Genomic DNA, 25,636 nt, shown 5'->3' on the forward strand with positions numbered 1-25,636 from the left:
GGTATAAAAAAATTGGTTTAAAAGAAGTCATGTTAAAAACTGCCATTAACAAGCATTGAGAGCGGGTACAGGGACTGCTACAAGTAAATTGAACCTAATCCGTAGAAAATTGAAACAATGATATGATATCTACGGCGATCTTTACGAAAAAGCAGTCTTCAAGTTTGAACCCAGGAAAAAATGGCCTCATGGCGAGTTTAATTTCTTAAAAACCGACACAGGGAGCCATGGCAAATCTAATAAGAGTCAATTTCAAGCTTTCTCCATGAAGGAAACAAAATAATTTTTAATCCGCACTTTCTTCCAGCCCGAAATTTCTCATGCATGATTTGGGGTTAATTTCGGATGCCTAACCATTGTTTCATATGTGTGCTCCTACACATATTACCCCGAAATTGTATGCATGTATGGAAGAGACGTGTCACCCGAATGTAAAGAGAATTTATACACTGTTATCATTATCTCCTCGTTTCGAAAAAACGGGCAAAGGGTAATTTTTCTTTTGCTAAATGTAGCGAAAAAAGTCTATAACCTTTCGGAGATAAAACGTAACAAATTAACGCTATTTTATGCTGGGAGAATGGTGAAAAAGTGGGAATCCAAAGCCATAGAACAATCTTTTCTGCGAAAATATAGAGCATTAGAGTAAATAGCGGCGATATTTCTTCCAAGGATAAACACCGAGGAAATGGACGTGCACCAGGATTGGCCAGACGATTTATACTTAATAACGTAGATACATGACCAAACTAGGCCACAAATTGCGTTTTAAAAATTTAGAGGATGAAATAGTAGAAACGTAATTACGGGGCTACTTTACCGAGTTTTCTAGAGGTTGGAAATAACGATGTTCCGTGCAAAACAGCCGCTATCTGGGGTGAATTAATTTCCCACTCTTGGTATAATAAATTGTTAAGTACTATCCACAGTTCAGTAGTCGCAAGAGAATAAAGACCGAGAAATAAGAGCGTGAAAATATGAGTTTTTATCAACATTACGAATTGCAGCAGACTTTAATGCAATAAGCATTTCGCGCCATAAAGCAATTATTCTGAATAATTAGGGCGAGTTCGTATTATCCTCTTTTTGGTCAGATAGTTAATGCAACACAATAATTTAAGCGATCCTATACCAGCTATACATAATTTCCTAATCGAGAGATTATATGCCAAAATGCGACCATCAGACGCAATCTAATGCTTTTTGGACTCGGCCCAACTCAGTTAATAGATCAAATTCGTTGATAACATAAACATATATTTTGCTAATAAAGGCAACGATCTGGAGATATACCTAAACCTTTGTGTCGCCCATTCTGGGGGAAACTAATTGCGCAATGGGTAAGTTAATTACCAAGTTCTCGATATCCCACGGCCATTGGTTATCTAGAGCAAATTCGCACGACCTAAAGAAGGAAATTTTAATATACCTGAAAGTAAAATTAAATTAGCATTGCAGTAAATTTCAGATACTAAATGGTCGGGCGTGTAATCTATTGATTATCCTACATCCAGCAAGGGGTATACTGCAGCAGCCACTAACTAAGGTCTCATAAATTTTACATGAAGTAAACACAAACAGACTCGTTAGCTCAATGCTATAGATATAAAGTGAATCCCCGGGGAAGCAAAAAAGAAACCTGCAAACTGCACTAGATTACTTCACAGACTTCCGTAAGAGGCAGTTTATGTACCTTCATTGAGTTCTGAATTAGTAAAATTTGTGTTTTTCGCTTCAGCCCCAGGCTTGGGTGCTATATCGACCCTGGACATTTTATTTAAAGGCCAGAAGTCACGCGAAATTCCTTAGCCGACAGTTCGGGCAAGACGACGTTTCTTCCAACAACGAGGAGCGTCAGCTCCCATGATGCCATATTTGTTCTCAACTCATTTCAGACTGAAAATTTCAAATTTTCCAACTCACTGTGGCTCTTTACAGTGTTCTCGAAAGTCGACCTTGAAAATCTGAAAGGTTTTTTTCGACTTTTTGCCATTCTTGGCAGTGGTGTATCTTGGATTGGATTTATGTCTCAACATACCGTGGGAATATGACTCGCCTGCGCCAACAGGAGAAAAATAATTTTATTCGACTGGTTGTGGTAAATGAAGAAATTTGTAATATTTTGAAGTGTCGCTTTGAAAAATAGTGAAAATTGTAAATAACGACCATAAATATTAAGTGCTCTCCGCTCATGTTTATACAATATCCAGCAGTAACTGTTTGCCAGACGTATTACCATATTATTATAAAATAAAGGCTTATCTACGCTCCCATTTAAGAGGCACACATCAAATATGTATATCTCTCTTGAAGATTTATACACGCCTGTATAAATTATGGGACTCGATCATTACACAGGCCCTGTATTTATGCTAGATGGGAGGCAACTTGTGCTTGAAATGAATTTATGGCATGCCGGGCTATTGCCCTGACGCAAGAATCTGGGAGCCTCCTGCATTTTGAGTGGGGCAATTCCTCAAACTCATTAAAACCCATCGAGAGCTGATTTAATTAATCCTCGAATGGCAGTTAATGAAGCCCAAATCAAAAGTTCCATTTCTGACTCAACTGAAATAGTCGAATTCAATTTTTAGGCTCCATTGTAATTACTGATAATTGCTTGTTGGTCGTAAATTAAATGTTTGAAAACCGGTAACCTGCAAATAAGGTTAATTAATACGGATGACCGGTTTATAATCAGTAGTGTGGTGACTGTAAATTCGCCGATTTTCAAGCGATTTTTTTTTTATGAGTAATGGCCCCAAATGACGCGTCATTATGCGAATTTGCACGAATTGGGTCATAAAGAGAGAATTGCCCATTGCACTTATTACCGTTAGTCTATAGCGATTAAAAGTGGTACTACCAGGAAATGCAAGAGGATAATTTTATAATCGGCCATCGACAACCCACGGGTTTCGCGAACACATTAATTATCGCGTTTAGCATTGTAATCGATCTAGTATTACTTGATTAATAACGGGGTGTACAGGCTGATAATTAACTGGTTGAAAATTATTGGTTCATGATCGGTTTTTGGAGATGTTCAATAAATCCACATAAATTTGTAGAATTTTGGGCGCTTCCATTGACGAAACATATACGTATTTAACGCGCCATTATAAGACGAAACAAAACATTTATAAATTAACAAAACTAGAAAATTTCTATCACAATACCATGAAAAATGCGGTTCACAATCGGTGCGGTTCCAAATTCGAATTCCATCATGACATCTCCGTGACCATAAGATAGAGCATCAGCCTAATGGAGGCTCACTTGAGTGTTTCTTACTTTGTTTAGAGACCTTTAATTTGTGATAAAATTCAAAAAGCTACTGAAAAGGGGAGGTGGCACTTGTTTGACACAGTCTTTGTTTGCTGAGACAGGAATTAAGGATGCAAATGAATTGAACTAACATCTTGTGGAGATTGTTAAAGTTCTTTTGTAATACAGCAGAACTCGGCTATAACGAGCCATCAAGGGACTTTGCTTGTCATTCTTTAAATGCGGAGGTTCATTATAAGCGGCCGAGGAAAAAAACTTGTTGATTGAAAATTTCTATTTTAATCAAATACCGAATTATACAACTCTTCGTTGTAGCAAATAGGTGTATATTAAATAAGAAGGAAAAACAACAAAAACATTAAGTAAAATCGAAATTAAGGTAGAACATAAATCAGTAATTTAACTCTGCATCTTGCGGTTTTTCAATACCTGTTCACTTACTTTGGTTTGCAAAAGATCTATGGCATTTAGACATTTTTCTTTTTCTGGGCCTCTTGAAGTGCGAGGAATTAATATTTCATCATTCTCCTCAACTTCCTACTCATCACTCGAACCATTTCCGTATCGATCGTTGGCAGTTACTCCAACGATGTCAATATCACTGAGAAATTCATCGACATATAAATCAGTCCTGTCATATTTATTTAAAATAATTTTCTCAAAATAAAAAATGTGCTGATTTTTTGGCCCATTCGCTTAAATTTCCCGCGGTTCACTCACAGCACCATCTCCCGACCGTCCGTCATATCCGAGTAAAAAGCTTTATAGGAACTTGGATGGATTCTGTTGGTTGTTCGTTATAACCGAGTGTTCATTACAGCGTAATACTGCTGTATTTCATATTGGTCTAAACTCTAAGGACTTTTTCCGATACAAGCTGGAAGTTATCCCGAAACAACTTCATTGAGGTCTCTACAGTTATGGTCATCTTCCTGGATATTGCAAAGGCGAACTAAGTCTCCCAGTTTTCCAATTAAGTTGGGCTTTGTTTATTGTGTTGAACGGTTATATTCACTCCCTGGTTGTTGTTTAGCCAAAATTTGATCCTTTTCCCTTATTGTTGTGTATGGTGGTAAACCAGTCGGCGTGTTTTGCATTGAAGTCAACCATTTGGACTTGGGTGCAGTAGTGCGTCCAAGTCTTCGCAGTTCTCGTTATAGTTCCGTATATTGTCGATCCCGTTCGGTTGTTGATTTGTTCCGAGACTTCCAGCACTTCCAGGAGGATAGTTACTGGCATTGTTATCATCTTGAATCACAGACTGGATTTCCTCACTACTGATCATTTAGTTAAATTTCCAGGAACCTGAAGTGAACCGACTGTTTTATTTTACCGAACGTGTAGTATGTAATCTAACGTAGCAGGAGCAGCTTAAAGTAGCTTAAAATGATTTCTTCCGTAACGTAAGTTATAATCTAATGTGAAGCGGCCTGAAAGTTTGATTTCGTTAAATTCGAGATAAACCGAAATTTATTTTGGTTTATCTGGATTTCCAGACTGGGTTTATTCAATTTCCAGAAATGTGATTTTTTTGTTTAAACAATTAAATTTCCATGGATTATTAGTAGTTTAATGTAGTTTAATGAGTTTAATTTTAGTTCGGTAACGCGTAGCGACCCGAATTTGCCATTAAAATTTTTGAAAGCCCAAAATAATGGGAACAAAAGAAAATAATTTTGACCCTGCAATCCAAAATGCAGCCAATCGCGAAAAATGCTAAAAGCAGTGCTGGAATGTGTGTCGATTGAAAAAATGCTCATCCTACCGACAATACGATTTCAGTGATTACCTTTGTAACTGGCTTTATAATAATTCACATCCAAATTCAGTCTCTGGTCCCCATCATGTAAATTAAAGAGCAGCCTTTATTTTCTGAGGCGTATTGTGTTCCACTGCGAAGTTTTAAGGGCTCGTTTTGTCAGAGCCTAAACCAAACTCGAAGCCTTTATATGGAAATAGACGGCAGGACTGTATTTATGAAACTAACAACGAGGATAAATCAATGGAACGGCGGCTTTAAAGGAAACCTTGCTTGACTTTATTATTGCCAGAGAAGTAATTTGACTCGTAAGTACTTGAGAACGTTTACAATGGCTGCGTTAAAGCGCTTTCCAAATATGCAAACCCTCCCGTTTCTGTGCCATTAACAAAGAGTGGAAAATTAATTCAATTTCTTCAGCAGCTCGCCTTGTGTCGTAGCTGGGAAAACATTTAAATACTTTTAAAGTAGCTGTTCAAAACCCCTTTACATATGCAGACAATGCCTAATTAAGGAACGCTTTAAGTAGTTCCCCGAGTAGTATAAACATTTCGCTTTTGCAATTACCTCAATTCCTAGTGCTACTGCAGGTGTGCATTGTTCTAAATTACCTCAGTCTTTAGTTTTTCTTATTAATGTACGTTTCCTTTTAGGGTTATTGCTGAAACTGAGACCCGGCTACAGTACATTATCATCAATATTAATACGTCAATGGATGCATCGAGAGAAATGTAAACGTGTCACCGGGTCTCCAATATCTTATTTCCAGCTTCCATGTGTGGTGTGCTTTACGATCAATCAGGAAACGTCCATTTTTATGGCAAATGTGGCTTTTGCAGCAATGGATCGGCAAATTTTTCAGTAAGTGGGGTTTTAATTGAGTTTTAAGTTACTAATGCAGGTGAAAAACAACAAAGAGTGTTTCGAGCGATTTGGAAATAGTCACTGGTCGTTCAATAATTGCAAATTTGAAATGCTCAGCCGCTAGTTTCCACAAAAAATGCTTTTTCACAATAACTTGTGTTGGCAGTTAAAAACAAAAAGTTCTAATCTTCGTAACATGAACGATATTTTATAGATTTTTATGCGGTTTTTGGATTGGCAATGAATATTATTAAATGAACCGACGCTTTTACTTCGAGTTTCAGTGTTAATCAACTGCAATTTTGGATTAATAGGAAAGTGGAGTGGTTTTCAAGAATCTGCGCTCATAATGAAACAAATTTGCTGGGCATTGTTGATAAGATTTGAGGGTCCACTTAAAAACCCCCCCTCTTAATTAGGTCTTATTGGGTCAAACTGCTAGACAGTTTAATCTCAGAATCCCTCTGATTAAATTAATTCCAATTACTCCATCATCAATAAGCGCTTCCGTCAATTATTAATAACGACAAATTTCGGCAATTTTCATACTCCTACTAATTACGTAACAGTCCTCCGACCCAGAACGGAAGAACCAAATTATGACTGTTTGATTTACAATTTAGGATCTGCCCGAGCTAAAAATACAAAGAAGAGGTTGGGGAAGAGCCCATTTACATCTACTTCAGATTCTCACATTCACATCGAGTTCTGTGCCCCCGGTGAGGATGTAGAACCAGTTCTGGGCACAAAAACCCATTTCCGTTGGATTTTTTAAGTGCCCCATATTACTGATCATCTCTCGGCTCGTAATGGTTAACGAATCGGCGTTATTTTCAGCCATTTAGGTGCTAAATAGGAAAATAAAATGCATTAATTTCAAAAGGAAGGTAATAGCCTCCCATTTACGCTGGAAATTCGCCCCAAAAAGTCAATATTAGCCTTAAGTGGTTAAAGTAACAATGTCCATTTTGTTTTATACAAGCAAAGGCCATTTAAAAAGGGTTGCTGACCACCCAAATAAGGGTAGTGTTTCGGGCCAAAGTTAGCTGGGAAACTTTTAGATTGATTTCGGCGCTGTTATAATGGGTGCGACCAAGGCAAATACTGCGGCCAGAAACTTTCCGGAAGTGTAAATCAACCCCCAGCACGTATTTAGTAATGACACTTTTGAAAAACCCCGCAAATTGTTGTTAAAACTCTTCCAATCCCGATTAACAAATTTATGCGAAATTTGCATTTCAATTCTCGTTAATTAATTACCATTTCTGCTCGACGCCCCTTAAATGTTAAGCGATTTTGAAAGTCAATTCATGCGGAAATACACAATGTAGGTTGGCCAAATATTAAGATTTTGCATGAATTATCATAATATCGGTGCTGTAATACTACGTCAATGACTGCGAAATGGGCCAGGGAGCCCCACTACTTCTTAAACAGGCTTCAATAACAACGGAAAGAAAGTTGATGCGATCAGTGAAAACGGACAAGTAGAAGTCACGGACATCAAAATTGTTCGTCATAGGACAATCAGAAATTCCAGGGTTCCAGGGGCTGTGAACATTTTGACCTCCACAATTTGTTGAAGGGAAATGGTGGTGTGGACAGCAAGAAATTTGAAGATGAATGTCTGGTTATTGAGTACAATGTCTTCCCAGCAATGACATATCTTGCACCTTTGGAAAATACCCTCAATTTATTGTAAAAAACTATACAGATATTGATAGCGATAGATCAGATGATGAAGATGTTGAGGGGCTGGAACTGAGACCCAGAAAACGGGCGATGTGCTCTTCAAAAAAATTTTGATCTGAATTTTAACGTGGAAAAATTTTGTGTTTTTATTGGAATTCTTAGACTCTCCGATTATGGAAATATCCAAATACCCGCTTATATTGGACAAGTGAAGATGATGCACCACGACTGGTTCAAAATAGCTTCAGAGTGAAACGTTCTGAAAAGGTTTTAAGGTTCAGTCACTTCAAGAGATGTTCGAAGTTAGTGGGTGAAAATCCTCTTGATAAATTGCGGCCATTTCTTGAGATACCGATTAAAACATTTTAATGTGCATCGTGGTTCCTATTGACGAAAGTGTGGTACCACATTATGGCAAGCACGTTAGAAAGCAATATATAAACTTTAAGCCCATACAATTCGGCCACCAAAATTGGGCCGCTCGGTGTATGTACTAGACACTGGACATGTGTACGGATTTGCGGATACACACAGAAAACGACGTAAAACCAAAAATAATTCGATTTAAGCAGCGATGTTGTTTTAGCTTCGCTCGACCTCTATTTTCATAATTACTTCTCCAAATTGTGTTTATTGGCCTATTTGAGGGATATTAAATTCTGCGCTCACAGCCATAATTCTAGACAAAATATTAGAGAATTACTCTGTGAAATCGAAAAAATTTCGAATTAAAGAAAGGAAAGAATATTTGCCTTTCATACTATAAGTGATAAGCGCTTGTTGGTACGGCAGAATGACAATATGGCCGCTTCAGTTGCATCTATCAAACTGATTCTATTGGTGCCGCATTTTGCAAAATCGAATGTCCAAATAAATAACATAGTATGTAAATGCACCGACAATTGTATTTGAACTTATTGTATTTTTAACCCTTCGATTTCCACTTCTGAACAAGGGTGACAGTTACCCTCAACATTTTTAAAGGGAAACGTTGTCGAGTGATGGCTATAGAGGGTGGCCCAACAGAAAATTTGTTTCTCGATTTTCAGTATTTAAACCGAAAATGTGTAAAAACGCTCCGACTGATCGGCTTTTGATTCGAGGGGGATAATATTTTATTGTATTTTCAACCCCTGAACACGGGTGACAGTTATCCGAAAAATGTTTAATGTGAAGGAGTGTCCATTGATACCTCATTTTAAAAATAGTTGTACCTTGTTTATAACATGCATTATGTCCGAAGGCAGGACAGCTTGTTGTAAAGTCTGGGGGAAAAAAGTTTTTAGTTAATAATTAATTTATCACAAAAAGAGCTGCACTTCAACATTAAGGTAGGAAGACTTTTAAAAGTGAGATATCAGTGAATCGTTTTGACGGAGGTGAGTTTTACTTTGCAGATTTAAAAGGGTCCGTTTCTTCACTTGGAATTTTATTCTTAAGAAAGATGGAGAAAAGAAAAAAAAGTAAATTACTTTTCTAATCAATATGTTAAATGGTTCAACCGAGCGCCATTTCCCTCCGTGTAACAATATAAATTTTGTTCAGAACGTTGTTTTGCATTACGTAAATTTTTGGGTGTAAACTGGTCACATTCATGAATTATAGGATTAGGGGCAAAACCCACCTCCATCAAAACGGCTCAGTGATGTAGCACATTAAAAGGTCTTCCTACTTTCATTTTAAAGTCTGCAGTTCTTATTGTGACAAATTCATTATTGACTAAAAGTTTTCTTGTCACAGGCTTTGACAAGTTGATATATATATATATATATATATTAACAGAGATAATACCAGTGACTTCAATCTTGTAGATTATAATCACGGTGCAACTACCTTTAAAATGAGGTATCGCTCGACACTCCTTCCCATTAAACATTTTTGGGATAACTGTCGCCCCTGTTCAGGGGTTGAAAATACAATAAAAAATTGTCCCTCTCGAATCAAAAGCCGATGAGTCCGAGCGTTTTTGCACATTTTCGATTTAAGTACTGAAAATCGAGGAAGAAAATTTCCGCTGGGCCACCCTTTATAGTCAAGGGACAACATGTAGAAGGTTTGTTGAAGTTGTTCGGAGCAAAGTCGCCACATTAATAGTTCAGTGTATTGACGATGTGAAAAAATTGTAAACCTAATCATATGCATGTATGCACCCATATTTTATCTAGTTGGAAGAAAGCGTCCCTTATCGGCGAGGGTGCGATACGAAAGTACAACATACGTATGTAAATGTTGGAAATTTTAATTGCAATTGTTTTGGCGAAGGCATTTCTTTTTCGCAAAAAAACTTACAAATCATAACCGAAAGTCATTAAATTATATTTTGCCCACTAAAGGGTCACATCAGCTCCATTTTTCATTTCGCTCAATTTAAAAGGCGAAACAGGTAGAGAGACGAATGTAATTTTGACTTGATAAAACTCAGGGAAAATGAAGGCAAGTCAAATACGAAAACAAGCCTTCTAGGCAAACACAATAGAAATAATAAGAGTTGGGAAAATATAATTTATTTCCTCAGAAACAAATAAATAAAAGAGTTTTTCAACCGTGAGTAAACAAGGGCTGCTGCTCGAAATATTCGTATGATAAAGTGCTTTTCTCTTATTTTTTTCTGGGGAAAAGGGGTGTAATTAAATTTCACCCCATTTTCTTGTTGTTTGCTCCCTGGCTCGCCAGGTGTGTATGCGAACAAATATGTGGAACAAGTTTATAAAAAGGAGTAATAAATTCTTGTAATAAACAGGTACTGACAGTAATTTATTTTAATGCGACTTCCTTCATAAATCCTGAGCATAATTAGCAGAAATAGAGGAAAAAATCATAACTACACTAAAGCACTTAACTCGAATGAACAAAGGAAGTTGCGCTTAGAATTCAATATAAAGGCCATGATATATTAAACATGAAATTAATAATTAAATTTCCAGGAAAGTGTGTTATTAGTTCAGGTTAGCTCAGGTTACATTGAAAGGATTTGCAAGGATTTCTGTATGAAAGCGAAAAAATCAAATACCCAATTTGCCCAATTTCCTCCGAATCCCAACGGATTTTTCCGGTTTATGACCACGTGGGTCTTCCACAGGTTTCAAGCAAGCTCGGTAACCATCAGTGCCGTCTTCCGGCATCGCACCCCTTCAGTTCGACATCCCTTTTCCTTTCGAAACTTACTCGACATGCTAATTATTGAATTAACTGAAATGCCGCTGTATATATTAAACTTCCTCCATGATTTTCCGGTGAAAATTCATTTTCGAGCGACAACCGCCACTAAATTTAAGTGAAGGTATAATGAAAGATTGGCAGTTTGGTAAACATTAGCACGTTTCGGCCGCCATGTACGTATATTTGCCGTATTTGATAGAATCAAAGATGGTTGCTTAATGGCAAAGTACCGCATAATAAGGCTATTAATCTTGTATAGTTCGACGTGATATTACGTATTTTCTGCCCCGTTCTAAAGTTCAGCAATTTCTTAAGGCCTCATTATTGCAGCCCCAATTTCCCCAGGTGTCGAAAAATACTATTGAAAACTGCTTATTAATAGCAAAGATTGGTAACATTTGCTTTGCAGTTGCTCTAGTTACTCTTGCGTGGTTAGCGGTCACCTTTACGTTACAATTTCCTCTTTACGTGTTTGCACGATTGATTTCAGGTGGCAATTTCACGTTCATTCAATATTGCTCAGTTTCCTGGCCTTGGACGAATTCAGCTTTTGCATAAAAATATAGAGCAGACTCGACCGCTAAATGTCCACTTTGCTCCGTCAACCATGAGTTAATTTTATTTGTCTAAAGCAAATAAAGACCTCTTTTTACTTACCCGACAAAATGTAAACGTATTTTTACAATCGCGTTTTCTCCCCTATAAATTGCCCGTAGGCAGATCTGAAATAAATTGGTTAATTACTGTCGGAAATTCAAAATCAATTAGCAATCCCCAGGTTGGAGGGTCGGGAAATCGCCATTTTTATTCAAGGGAAGCGACTGTTTTATTATACAATTTTATGTATTTACTGTTTGAGGACACATTTTATTTCCAAGAGCCCTCATCAGTCTTTTTAAACAATCGTCAATTTAACCTTTTAATTAGGTTTAGGTCGGATGGAACGGTACTTACTTACCTGTATATCGAAGGTTCCAATGAATTCGAAGATACAGGAAACTGGGCACTTCGCAATAATCTCTTTCGCATCTTATTGATCTTTTTAGAGAAGTTGTTCGAGGTTTTTTTAGCGTTTTCAAAAGCTTGTTGAAGTATTTTTTTTTTATTTTGGGGGTAACAGGAAGTTTTCATAAAAGATCTGGTGATTCAAATAGTTATTCAGTATCTTTGATAAGTTGTCAAAATTCAAGTGACTCGCCATAAGTGAGACACACAGCTAAGTACCCAGCTTCCACTTTTAGACATCTTTGTCTCGTCGTTTTTCCACATAAAAATACTAAGTTTTATATAAAATTTACCACCTAGTCATAATAATAATTAAGTCTTGAAATTCTGGGAAAATAATGCTTCATGGTAAAATATGAAATTTTTAAAAGTTTTAGTAAAAAAGAAAGAACGTGATTGTTTTTTTTTTTGTCATTGACTCTAGCTTTTTTATTAAATATATATACGCGAACATTACTCGAAGGAATCTGAAACAAACACTAATCAAAATGCTGCCTTGGCCTGCACGGTCACCAGACTCATCACCTATTGAACATCTTTGGGACATGAGGAGCGCTGTCTTCGAAACTGACACGCCTTCAAACGATTTGGATGACTTACAACACCACCTTGAGGTACCACGGATTAAATAATTCAGGAGGATGTTGATTATTTTTTGCAAAAACAAAAAAATGTTTACATTTCTTTACGAGGCGATGTTGCTGATTATTAAAATTTTAATTACTGAATGTTGTTTTTTTTTACTGCAACTCTAATCCTTTGATACTGTGTTGAGAAGCATTGTTTGGGTAAAATGACAAAACTTAATTATTATTATTACTAGTTGGTGCATTTCATGTGAAAGTGAGTGTATTTTACACCAAAAGTGGATTATCTCCTTATAAGGTTTTCCATGGGTAAACAGTTACCTTTACGTATTTATATATAGCTCTTACATAGAATTACCAACTTAGTGTCAATAATTAATGGTTTTCATGTTCCTTACTTGTCCTCGGGGGTTTGCGTGTATTCTAGGGGTTTTCAAAAATGTATGTCCTGACCAAAAAGTTCGGACTATCCTTTATTGCAGTATCTAGTTGTTGGGTCGAACACACTTAACACTTTATTCGATTTCCAAATTTTGCTGATAAGTTTGTCGCTACATAATGGAAATTTAGTTCCGTTCATTTCGCTTGTAAAGCATTATTTTTAATTGATTTTCAAGGGAACTTTGACGGCTAAATTAAGGTGAGTAATTCCAGATCCTAAAGCAAATTCGAGTGAACTAAACCAGCCTTTCGGGTTTTAGAAAATATTAGAACTTTCCCAAATAGGAACTGAGGGAATCAATCCTGACAAGAATTTTATAAAACGTTCGTCTTGTTCGATCGTTAAAATTCCACACTTTCAAATTGGACTTTACATTCGTCTAGTTATCGCGACCATTTCAAGTGTGCATGTTCCATATTTTTCCAAAGAGCTTTTAAGAAATATAATCATTGTGGGGGAGGCGAAAATTGAAGCGAACAACACAAACCATGCGTGAGATCATTTACGTGAGCTTATGCCGCTCCTTTTCCTCATGTTGTGCGTCCAGACGCCCCACGCGCTCCCAACATATCGACGATGCAAATTATGAAAAATAACGAAAAATCACATTTTGCACTTCAAGATATTCTGCTAAAAACTGTCTTTTATAAGTTTCGCACACCGTGCGCCCTTTTTTTCCTAGCGTGAGTTTTTGAAAAAATATCCCTAATTTATTCTTCTTGCGGCCTACAATGATGAAATAAAAGGCCAATAAAACCCTAATAGACTGTCAATGTGGCGCCGTAACATTCTGCACATTAAAACGGAAATATTGGAAAACAAGCTAGAAACGGCCGTTTTAACTGTGTTTCTAGACGTTGGGCCCCATAATGGCACTCCGCTAATTTATTGCGTCTAGTTTTCGGTCCCGATTCGATCAAGAAAACTGCCTTTATGGTCGCAGTTAACAATCACCCCTTCCATCAAATCCTTTGCTGCTCTGGAAGTTAAAATCCTTAGCTAATTTTTCCAATCTATTTGCGATAATGGTATTCGTGACTTCCGCGCAGCAGCCTCAATCTTCCATCTACTCTAAATTCAAGATTGCGCCCCACTTTAATATTACTTTCTTCCACACCATAAACAGTGTAGAGCTTCTTTCTGTACTTAGCTTCATCCTGTTTAAATTACGTTTATTTTAGGGCAAGGTATACGTTAAATTCCGTGCAAAATTTACTTCGATAAAGGAACTCAATTTTCCCCATCATGTATGGTATTAAACAGCCCGAAGAACTATATGGAAAATGCTAAAATATTCCGGAGCTTCTGCGCTTTCCATTCCAATAGACTCGAGCAAACTTTAATTAGAGAAAATCTCAAGAACTCTATGGCAACTTTAATGCAGAGCTGAAGGGAAAAACCCGGTTATATCAAGGGCTCTATATCTTGCGGAGATGCTTTCAATGTGAACAACCGAATCATTACGGAGACGGGTATTTAATTTATGTAAAATGCAGTTTTTCTAAATCCCTCATTTCCTATTATCCGGAAGTGTTTCCAAGGTATCTCGAAAGCGTTTCCTAAAGGGAGGCGGCGTTTCTAGCGAATTATAACGCAAAATCGGAATAATTTAGCAAATATTTGCATGCATAGGCGAAACCAGAGCGCTGCTGCAGTACTGGATGTTTATTCCTGGTAAATATTTCAGGGTGCCGCTTTAATTTAAAGAAGTAGGATGTTGCAGTTAGCAAGTAAATATGCGGCGGTAATTCCGCATGTCTGCAACCCCCAGAAGAGATAAATTTCCAAGAAGAGAAACTGCTACTATCTTAATTAAACTTTTGCGCCAAAAACTTGCAATCAATTTTCGAAAACTGAAACCCTTAAGTTAAAACCCAAGCAGCTTGTACAGGTATGCCATTAAGCCCCGCATAATTCCATTACACCACCGATAACGGTCTAATAATTCGCCTAAAATAGCCTAAATATATGGAAATACCTCGGAGGTATTTGCTTAATTGGTTAGGGGAGTTTTTCGCCACCGATCTACCATCCGCGAATGAGACTAATTTTGGAATTCCAACTTCGATGACGCAAACGGTAATGTATCCCTGTGGTTAAGTATTGCCGGAAACTATGCGGAGAACTATCTGTTTAAATTGTCTTCGGTGCTGGGATCTCGAAACTTATAAGCATTTGATAATTGATATAAACGAATTTATGGAGTTTGATCGGTGACACAGTAAGAGCATTTCTAAGTTGGAGATAATCGAAGTATTCGTCAGTAATTGCCAGAAATCCTTCAGAACCCCTCTATTTCTCGATTTTCCGAAAGTTTCTCGGTTCCTTCTCAACAGTTCTTTCTTGCCTTTTTTTGTCCGCTTCATCTTTTTATTGCTTCTTGACAAACGTTTTCTTGGGAGTTTCTTCATCCCGACCTTTACCTGTAATCTTATTGATGGACTGATTCCTGGATTCCGACTAGTACCGCTTCTTCTACAATTAGTAGCTTCCTTTAGTTTAAGTGAATACTGCCCCTTTTTCGACTCTAGACGATGCGTGGTGGGGAATGTTGTTTCTTAGTGATAACAACCTCTGTACTCTTCTCATTCCCCATTTTTGAGTGGTGTTTTTTTTGGGTGGTTCTCTTCTTAAGAACCTTTTCGATTTTTAAGGTTGGTAGAACTTTCCCTGACCGCTCTTGTGGAATTTTGTCATTTCCTAGATAACCACAATCTTAGTAAGCTTTTCCTTATATCTCATCTCTTGACACGAACTTCTTTTCGACGTTCTTTTGATCGATCATGGCAATTTCACAATTCATTCTATCATTTTTATCTCCATTGCTTTTATTCGCCATTTCCACAATATCTTAAACTGTTGAAATTTGAAGCAAAAATTACGCCATCTCCCATTTAAACCTATAGGAAACGCAGTTTATCATTCAGCAGAAATCCCAATTGGCACACAACTGTCCACTTTGCTGGATGCGGTACGTCTCTTTTTAAACCTCAACAAATCTCTACCGGTTACCTATATCTATCGGAATCTCTCAAATTGGGAGTGTTTCTCGAAACCGACATTCTGGATTATTGGATGTTATCTGATTGAGTTGCATAAACGCTAGCATCTGTCGTGGTTAATCCCGTAGAACCTAAACAGTAAGCTACACTTAAAAGTTTACCTAAATATATATCTCAGAAACTTTATGAGTTTTAAAGGCTAAACTGAAAAGACACTTAAATGCTCTGTATTTTATAATATGAATGCGACATTTTTCAAGAATGATTTGTATGTATACTTCACTTGGACTAATTTAGGGTGTAGAACATGTGAGTAAAGTTCCGTTATAAAAGCCCTGATTCGTTGTGCGATAGATATACAGTTATAATAGGACCGTAGATATCTTTTACCAAACTGATTTGTGTAGGTGACCAAAGAAACTTATGGTTTTGCATGGTTGATTTCTTATGCTATAATCTGCTTAAGGAACACGGATATACAGATAATTATACAAGGTATCTCTGAACATAGTGCCACGAATTCAACCACAGATTCTAGGTGCCAAAATATAATAAAAACTTCATATAAACGTATATCGAAAGGAGTTGCGTTTTCGATGTACAGAATTCGAAAGGAGAATTCCTGAGGATGGTTTTTTATTAATATTTTCGAAGCATTTCGAGATAAATGAATGAAATTTTGAACTTTATTGGATTTTTTTGTACTCTTTTTGAGTTTTTATGAAGAAGTCGCCACATGTTTTCAGTGCGGGGAGGGGGTAATGCAGAGGGATAGTTCTGAAAAAGTGCCTAAACTTTTTAAGTACAAATCCAATTGGTCTTGAAATTAAACGAAAAAAAGGTTTTCCTATTTCTGTATATGACACCATTTATTAATAAAATCTAACGGTAAAAGTAATAATGATAAATGAAAATAAAATGATTAAAAAAGGGTTTTGAGTTAGATATTTATTTGATAAAACATAGTATCCACTGATTTGTTAAATCTCAATTTTCACGAAAACTGTTGAAGATTTTGACCTTCGTTAAGACTACGTGTTTTATGTAAATATTTTCAAATTTAATACGTTACCTCTAAAATCTTTTAATAAAGTTATGTGCAAAAAAGTTTAGGTACTTTCTAAGTGCTATCCCCTGTATTGTCAACACCTGGAAAAATGTAGTAATTTCTTAATAGAGACTTAGAAAAACCGCAAAAAGTTAATAATAAAGTATAAAATTTCATGAATTTATCTAGAAACGCTTCGAATATATTAATAATAAGGCATCCTCAGGAACCAATCTTTCACACTATATATACAGAAAACCCAGCGCTTTTCAATATATGTATGTTTATACAAGGTCTCGTCATATTTGGGAACATACAATACCTGATTCAATTTATGGAACTATGTTCGAAGAACCCTTGTATAGGGCGTTATTGAATAAGTCACCGATATTTCATAGATACAGGATATCGAAGTTGATAAAATAAATCCCACATTTTTTGATATCTTTCGAGCTTTTCCACTTAATTTTACAAAATTTCGTATCCGGGTTTTTTTTTAGACGAGGAACTGAAGTTTATCAACAAGTTACTTCTATCTTCTAGAAAGTGCCACAAGTGACCAGTAGGGCTAGTTATTTTAGCACTCTTAGATAATTAGCATGCATAGACAGCTTTCTATGCGTTTCTTCCGGAAACCGTTGCTGGAAGCAATAAGATATACTTTTTATAAACAGATAATGTAGAGAAAAAAAATTTTCTACTCGAAAGTGACATACAGTGTGGGACAAAAAAGCTATGTTCCAGAACAATTTGAGTTTCTCATCCCAAAAAATACCCTGGATACGAAATTTCGCAAAATTAGCTGGAATAGATCGAAAGATGTCAAAAACTATGTGATTTATTTTTTTATTGTTGACACCCCGTATATTGAAAAATAAATGAACTAGATCATGTGTTTATAAGAACTTTCCATCTTAAAACTACTTGAAAAATCACTCTGCGATATATATCGGTCACTTAGTCAACAACACGCTGTATAATGAAATTAGAACATAAATTATGAAGTTCGTATATATATATATATATATATATATATATATATATATATATACAGGGTCATTCACTGTGAGCGTCTTATTAAAAATTTACGGGGTTCTAATATAGCTAGAGATCTGAAATTTTGGATACTGACGTAATGGAGTTTGATCTGTTGAATTAAAATATTGGTATCGTTGCCACGTTGACAGATCTACGTGTAACTGACAACAACATTGTTATTTTAAATGGCACGCCCTGTATTTTATTGCATTTTCGAATTTCCCGGAAGATTTAAATCCCAGTTTATCTATCACATGCCATAGCTATGATGAAACGTTTTCGAAATAAATATTAGAATATTTGAGAGTAAATGACACCACTTGTTAGATGATTCAGTTTGGAGGATGTTATGAGTTAACAACGTGCAATAAACGAAATTGTAACATCCTTTATAATAAACCATATCTACGTAATATAAATAAAATTAGAGATTTTGCTGAAAATGGCCACTGTTTGCTTTTAGACATTCTTGAATTGAATTCAGAACATGGATTATTGTAGCTCTCTGGAGCTCATTTGGATCAAGCAGATCAAATGCTTCTCAGGAAGAAGTTGCTGTGCTGTGATGAATTTATAATTATATATTATTATAGCCTCCTCCCAACCGAATGAACTAATAAGTGGCATCTTTTACTCTCAAAGATTCTAATATTTGCCAATATCTCAAAAACAACTGAAAACAATCATGTTAATGTATAATACTTTTCGATAGAGAATTTATTGATCTTTCAGATGCCCTCCAAAAATATAGGGCGTTCTATTTAAGATTCTCATGTTATGTTTAAATCCTTCTGATATCGCACAAATTTTTCCACGCCCTGTATTTAAATCCAAAAAACGTATAATATTAAAAGATACAAGAGTCTGCAGCTCAAATTTCAACTCTCTAGCTGTGATAGCTGAAAAGATATGCGCTTTTCAATTTAGAGCTGTTTGTTGCCAAATCAGTAAAAAAAAATAATTTATTTCGAAAACGGTTCATCATAGCTATGGCATGTGGTAAATAAACTGGGGTTTAAATCTTCTGGGAAATTCGAAAATGCAATAAAATATAGGGCGTGCCATTTAAAATAACAATGTTGTTGTCAGTTACACGTAGATCTGTCAACGTCGCAACGATACCAATATTTTAATTCAACAGATCAAACTCCATTACGTCAGTATCCAGAATTTCAGATCTTTAGCTATATTCGAACCTCGTAAACTTTTAATAGGACACTCACCGTGAATGACCCCATATATATATATATAACTAACTACTCAGAAATTTGTGGCGATTCCAATGGAACTGTCATTTTTACTAAAAAATGGGCAAAATTATAAATTAATACAAGAGTCGTTCTCAATGTGCAGCCGACCCAACTCTCAAGAGAAGATATGACTTTTATCACTTCCCAAGCGAAGTTTTTGAAATCCTAAGGGTACACGTATCGAGACATATATCCTTTAGGAGGGCTGCTCCTTCAAGGATCTTGCACGACTTTCATCACAATCTAAATGGCAGGAAGCGTTAATATTAATGTAACCCAGTTACCTACCAGCACAGCCCCTGCACATTTCCAATAAGGCATCACGTCAAGCACAACCTTGTCGTTTGCATTCGTCAATAATAATCATTAATCAGAATCGATTAGGAAACAAAGCGGTCGCCAGCACAACCCCCAAGACCGCATATTATTTAAATCAGGTTGGAACTTTATGCTCTCGAGCAATTTTTATTGGAGACGTCAAGTTTAATATTGTCGTTTAAAGGAGGTCTTAATAGTGAGAGAACTTTTCGAACGGATTCAATGGCGAGGGCTATAAAATAATAGCGACAAAAACGCACTTTATAGTATCCACTTATATTAAAAGAGGGGAGTTCTTAGTCGGAAACAAGCTCTATTTAGTATAAAGCGATGAAAAGAAATTTCAGAAAATTCTATGGGTAATTTATAAAGTGATTTCAACTTTAGGAGAGATTTCTTTTTGATGTATTTTCAGAGGCGCTCAGCGGATCTTATTGAACTTGAGTTATTACGCTGTTTAAAATTTGCAATATCGGCACTTTGTGAGGAAAAAACGTCTTCAAAGTAACTTTTCAGGCCCAAAAAAGTGGAGCGTTAAAATTAATTAAACTTTGTCTTTACAAGATAATTTTAATGTGGTGTTTTATGCGCCCCTTGGTAGGGAATGTAATTGAATTTTGACAACTACATACAGAGGATTTACGTTTCATCCGCGGCCTCATGTTAAAAATGATATTCCCTCTCACATTCAGCTTTTCCCCGGGCTCTCAGCAACTTTAATAAAAATGTAGATTTGTGGCATGGAATGACGAAAATAGTGCGCAACACCCGGGAAAAATGCGACCAAAAATTGAGTGAATTACCATCATGACGCACAAACAACGTTGGTGCGATGTTTAGGAGACTAAAATATGTACGGCAAAAAGGCTCCTTAGATTCTCTAAAACTTCAATGAACCTTGTGTTATCCCACATAAACCCTCGCTCAATCTTCATCCCTTCGGCCATTCAGAGATTTTGCAAAATAAAAAAAAGATTTAGAATCAACTTTGTCAGATGATTTAACATATTTTCATGAGTCAAAGACTTACAGTCGGCAAAAGAAGTTTTGCAGTTGCGTTTCTTGTCAGACAAGGGCTGCCCCCGGTGGTCTAATTTTCATTTTCAAAACGGCCAAAAACGAAATTTTCCTGACCAACAAAATTAAAGTGCCCAATTAAGTAGCAAGATTTAATAACAGACCAATTAACAGACGAGGGGTGATTAAAATCAGCAGCCATAAATCACTACGGACTGTGATTTTTAGAGCGTGAAAACACTTTTGCTCTCGAACTAATAGCCGAGTTACACGCATCACAAATCCATGCATTTGAACCTCATAATTTTAATGAAGAAGTTTTTTTTCGACATATTTCCACTGACACGAACCATTCTGGACGAAACCTAAACAAAAAAGGGACCTTTTTCTCGAAGATCTCGACTTTTAACAACGCGTATCCGGTGCTTCACCTGCTGCACTTATAAGGGGTTTCATTTTTAGGGGTATTAGTTACGGTTTATAGCTTTTGACCTGTTTTGTTTTTTCTTTGCTTCCTGTCTGGGTTAAAACCTAATCCCTTGAAGCTTTTCGTACCATCGCGTTGATGAGAAAGTTTGGTGTCAGTCACTCCAATTTAAGTAAATTGGGTTTTTGTCTGTGTCTGCCAAGTCGAAATTGCTTTGAATGCATGTCAGTGACTTTTGGTTTTAGTCTTTTTCAGTTTTTTTTTTCTTTTAATTTATCTTTTCAAACTCGGATCTACACCATTCTCTAATGTAGTTCAGCTGAAGTATCACATTCATGTGAGAAACCTTCACTTGGATTTCAGAAATATCAGTTGTAGATTGAGATTATTTATTGAGAATTCAGTGGCTTTTAAACCAGACCTGGAGCTTGCTTACGGCTAAAATTCAGTGGCGCAGTTGCGTTTTTACTCGAAACTTTTTATCAATTTTGTTACTCACAGGCAAGATTCTAGTCCTTTAAGAACGTTTTGGTGCTAGCATTAAATATCAATGCAAAATCCCACAAATTTTACTTTTAACTGTAACCCGGGGATATTGAACGGCAAGAAAAACCTGCGAGATATCTGTATTTTTTAGACGAGGCATAAATATTTTTGAACTATTCTTCGAAAACAAGATTTCCCTGTTGTACTGAATCCCATCAAAACTGAGACCGTTACGCTCATGCTTTGACTTAAGGAACTTTGGAGATTTTGTTATTTACAATGAAAATTTAGAGGTTCTAAACTGTAAGAAATCAGGAGCGTAGCGGCGTTTCTAGAACATTTTTATTTTAATTTCTTTGCCTCGTAATGTTTAATGCACATCTTCAAATCCGGCTCTATTGCGTCGATAATTTTTTATATAAAATCTTAGAAGCTCATCTTTTGGTAAGAAAATCCTGAGGCTTCAAGACTGAAAGAACTCAATGCCGTAGCTGCATGTTTACTAGATTTATGAATGGCTGCATATTCGATTCATGGTTTGATTTTTGGCTTTGTTGCATTCTTAAAATGCACATCTACATTCATAGTACAAGCAAGCCACACCAAAGTGCAAACGTTTCTAGAAAAGTCTCTTAATTAATAAAATATTCTGTTAATTAAAATTTTTTTACAAAAGATTTCCAAAAATGCTTTTTGACTTGATTACATTGCTTCAAATCTACTTCTTTTACGTCCGTTACTTTCAACATGGAATCGTGAAGTAATTCATATTATTATAAAGGAAACCCGGGGCGGTTGGAGTGAAAGAATCAGCAGTGTAGCTGCAGTTTTACCCAACTTACGACTAGACAAAAGTTCAGTGTTTCTTGCAACACGCAACCTATGAAATTCGGCTGCTGTACGACCATGGATTACCATGTAAAATTCTGCCAATTTTCTCACATCAAAAGGAAATCCGAAGCTATTGAAGTATAAAAACTCCAGTGGCGTAGGTATATTCTTTTTAACTTATCCAGAGGAAGATTGCTGGAACTACAAGTTTCGAACCAGATTCATTTTTCGAAGATTGGGGAACATGTTGTTAAACATTAGACTTAAACATTTTTGCCCAATAGTTTTAAGTTGTGTGTTGGTGTGGGAGTATCCGAATTATCAACTGCAGTATGAGAACGTGTCAACATAATTATGTGAGAGTTTCACATTGCAAGAGATTTCTGAAGCCTCGATTGAAGTTGAAACGCCCAAAAATTCTAAAGAGTACAATTGCTTTCCCGAAATATTTTGTGTTTCAGATCCAACCTCATTTCATTAATTTTCAATTACAACTAAATCATTTATAGAACCAAATTTCCAATCATGAATGCCTCAATACCTAAATTTATACCTGTATCGATATCTGTACTAATCAGACGCAAAAACGTATTTGACTTTCCCTTTATTGCGTCAAATTTGCAAAGAACTGTAACCAAAGCGCAGCTAAACACATTTTTTCTAGTAACTCAACAATGAAGTATTTTTTTGCAATTTGTGCAAACACAGAAAGCATTTGCCACCCAAAAAAACACACTTACAAGTAACAATCCAAAACATATCCATGGGGCCTAAACGGGCCAATCCACACATGATTAGGAACAGAACACTGATAGCCAACAGTAAGTGAAATCACTGAAAAGCTCCTCCTAATGGCATTCCAAAGTTATGCGCCACTTTCTCACCACCGTTCAGCAACCCCCAATAATCCTCATCGTTCCGGCCGCGACACTCCTAATCAGAAGAACAATCCGCACACATTAACGAGCGCGAAAGCTCATCATTCCTCACACCAGCTCTAAGATCCGTGCTCATAAAGCTTCGAGCTTGAAAAAGCTCCCGGAAGATGCGAAATTTGCAAGAAGCCTACGAAAGTCGCACAGTCCGGGTAATATAAAAAGCGTCCGGAAATGATGAAAAGAGACCCGCCCGGAATCGAAAGCTCCGCTCCGGCGACGGAAAAGCTCTGCATGGGACTGATGTCTCTTCACGTGCAGGCTCCGGTACGCCGGATCCCGAATGGGGCCGAAGGGGCCTCGGGCCTTCGCTCGACATCACCTGTTATTGCTGTTCTTGGAGGCACTGCTGCTGATGCTTGTGCTGCTGGTAGAAAGGCCTTTTCAGCAATAAAAACAGACAGAACTAGACCGGAATGTGTCAAAAGTTCACATGAACATTGTTATTGGTTTTTTCAAGACGAAAAGTCACATGACAATGAGACGCAACAGGCATTAAAGTGTCACTTTCACTGCTTAAGGAATTAAGCTAAAATTTTTGTACGCGAAGAGGCAAATGTTGATAAATACACATATACGTATAAGTCGAGTAGTAATGCAGCTGCATAATGACTTTCCCTCCGTCCAGAAGTTCTGGATAAAAGATAATATTTGTTGAATTTTGCATAAACGAAGCAGAGACAGGTTCGAAGGCATGTAATCTGCAAAAAATCAAATTTAGAAAAATTCGGACGTCGAGTGATTAACTGCCTGCGTGACCGGCCGAGCGAACGACCTACACGGACAAACCGATTAAGTGACCGATTCATGGCAGTGGCACAAAAATGTCCTCTACCATCTATTGGGGGTTTTACATGTCTTTTTCTGTTGGCAGAAGAAACAAGCAAAAGATCTCTACTAATTTTCAAAAGGTTTTCGGTGGCTCTAAACATCTTCCACGTGTCTTTAATATGCTTTCGAGAATTGGCGAATGTAGAGAAATGGCTCATGAATTTTCAAGGCCGAGTTGAAAATCCCTTATCGGGATATCGGAATTCCCGAGATCCTCCTGCAACATGAAAAGAATTAAATGATCTCTTTCAAGTCCGATTTTTATATATATCTAATAATATTGTTTCGATAGTCTAAACAAATTAGAACCTTTTTCAAAATGTTCTCACTAATTATAGGAGACATCAAAACTACATTGGAGACGTCTTATGATGGTCCTTGAAGATCCTAAAATTCTCTAGCGATATTCAGAAACCTTTCTACGATCTCAAAACTTTTCAGGATGTCCTTAAAGTTATTTTGCGTAGGCATCAATTTGGAGGATTGTTTTTGAACAATTCATAATATTTTAGGGCTAAGCTAGAAATGTTTAAATCCGGTATAGTACTGACAATTAATTCATCAATTGATTCATGAAGTCACTTCATGAATTAATACACGTACGTAAAATTCCTTTCACAATAGCAATTTTGGCATTGATTAATTCATAAAATAATTTGTAAATTTATTCACAAATTAGAATAAGTTTTAATTTTCGTCAATTTTTCTGTGAATTCAGGGCTGCCGGTATGTATTTCCCTCTCATTGTTTGCGTGTACAAAGTTGTTCGTTTACAAAACCCTTTTTTATTATTTTTTAAAAATTTAGCCCTTAAAGAAATAAATGAAGGGCAGCAAAATCACATTAAAAATAAAAGATTTCATAGTTAGATAGGACATATACCAGAATGCCGTTGAGAATGGTCACAAAATTAAATGGAACAATTCTTGCATCATTACCATAGAACCGTTATCAAAGAAGCGGAAAATCAAAGAAAGCGCATATGTTTTGCGTAATGAAAACTTATGTGTGGCTTCTTAGTTCACACATTCTACATCTTCATATTCTCTTAATTTTCGTTTTTATAACAATTTTTCCTAGTGCTGAAGAGGGTGACACATTTCTCGCCGCAACGTTAACAAGGGTTTTTTGTCCGAGCTCCTGGTAAAGGGCGACAGTTATTCTCCGTCAGTTTTAACTAAGAATAGTGTGTAATTGCAGCAATGATAAAATCATTTTTAGAGGAAACTCTTTAACCTGAGGAAATCTTTGATGGTATTCTTTTAGCGGAGAAGGTTTTTAGTTCGAAAAAGAAGTAGATGTAGATCAAAATGCGTCCAATGTTCACTTCAAAGTAATTGGTTAACGAGGTGAAATTAAAAAATTAGAACGCTGGAAAAGGGGAGTTCGAGTTATGACATGTCCAAGCTCATAAATTTTCTGCAAGGCATAGTGGCTAAACAACTGTAGAGTATTAAGGACAGGTCGTGCAAGTTAATATTAACCAGAGAATTCCGGAAAACCGAACCAAATATGGTAAGACGGGAACGAAAACATGTCTGAAACATAACCACTAAAAAAAAACGATTGAAATCAAGGCTACACTCCCAATAGGGCAAAGGAGAAGCAGAAGATGTTCAAAAAATTTCAAGTAACTTCATGCATAATTTGATACTGC

The 25,636-nt window shown here is 36.4% G+C and overlaps 1 protein-coding gene and 1 long non-coding RNA gene across 5 annotated transcripts in view; one reads left to right on the plus strand and one right to left on the minus strand.

Moving 5' to 3' along the window:
* sns (sticks and stones) overlaps positions 1-23,400 on the minus strand; it is a 67,661-nt gene extending 44,261 nt beyond the window's left edge. For 2 of the 3 annotated variants that reach the window (XM_066297916.1, XM_066297915.1), the window contains exon 1: positions 22,954-23,400. In XM_066297916.1, the coding sequence (XP_066154013.1) occupies positions 22,954-23,005 (52 nt within the window). In that variant the 5' untranslated portion in view covers positions 23,006-23,400. The remainder of the gene's footprint in view (positions 1-22,953) is intronic. The other variant, XM_066297914.1, reaches the window with a different exon arrangement.
* LOC136347711 (uncharacterized) lies at positions 4,844-12,495 on the plus strand. 2 transcript variants are annotated; one of them, XR_010733529.1, is made up of 3 exons: positions 4,844-5,355; positions 5,701-5,908; positions 12,231-12,495. It is a non-coding gene; the product is annotated as an uncharacterized lncRNA (long non-coding RNA). The 2 variants fall into 2 exon arrangements; XR_010733528.1 differs by lacking the exon at positions 4,844-5,355 and adding an exon at positions 5,551-5,637.
* Positions 23,401-25,636: the final 2,236 nt, after the last annotated feature.

The sequence above is a fragment of the Euwallacea fornicatus genome, chromosome 29 (genome assembly GCF_040115645.1).
Source record: "Euwallacea fornicatus isolate EFF26 chromosome 29, ASM4011564v1, whole genome shotgun sequence".
Taxonomy (NCBI): Eukaryota; Metazoa; Arthropoda; class Insecta; order Coleoptera; family Curculionidae; genus Euwallacea; species Euwallacea fornicatus.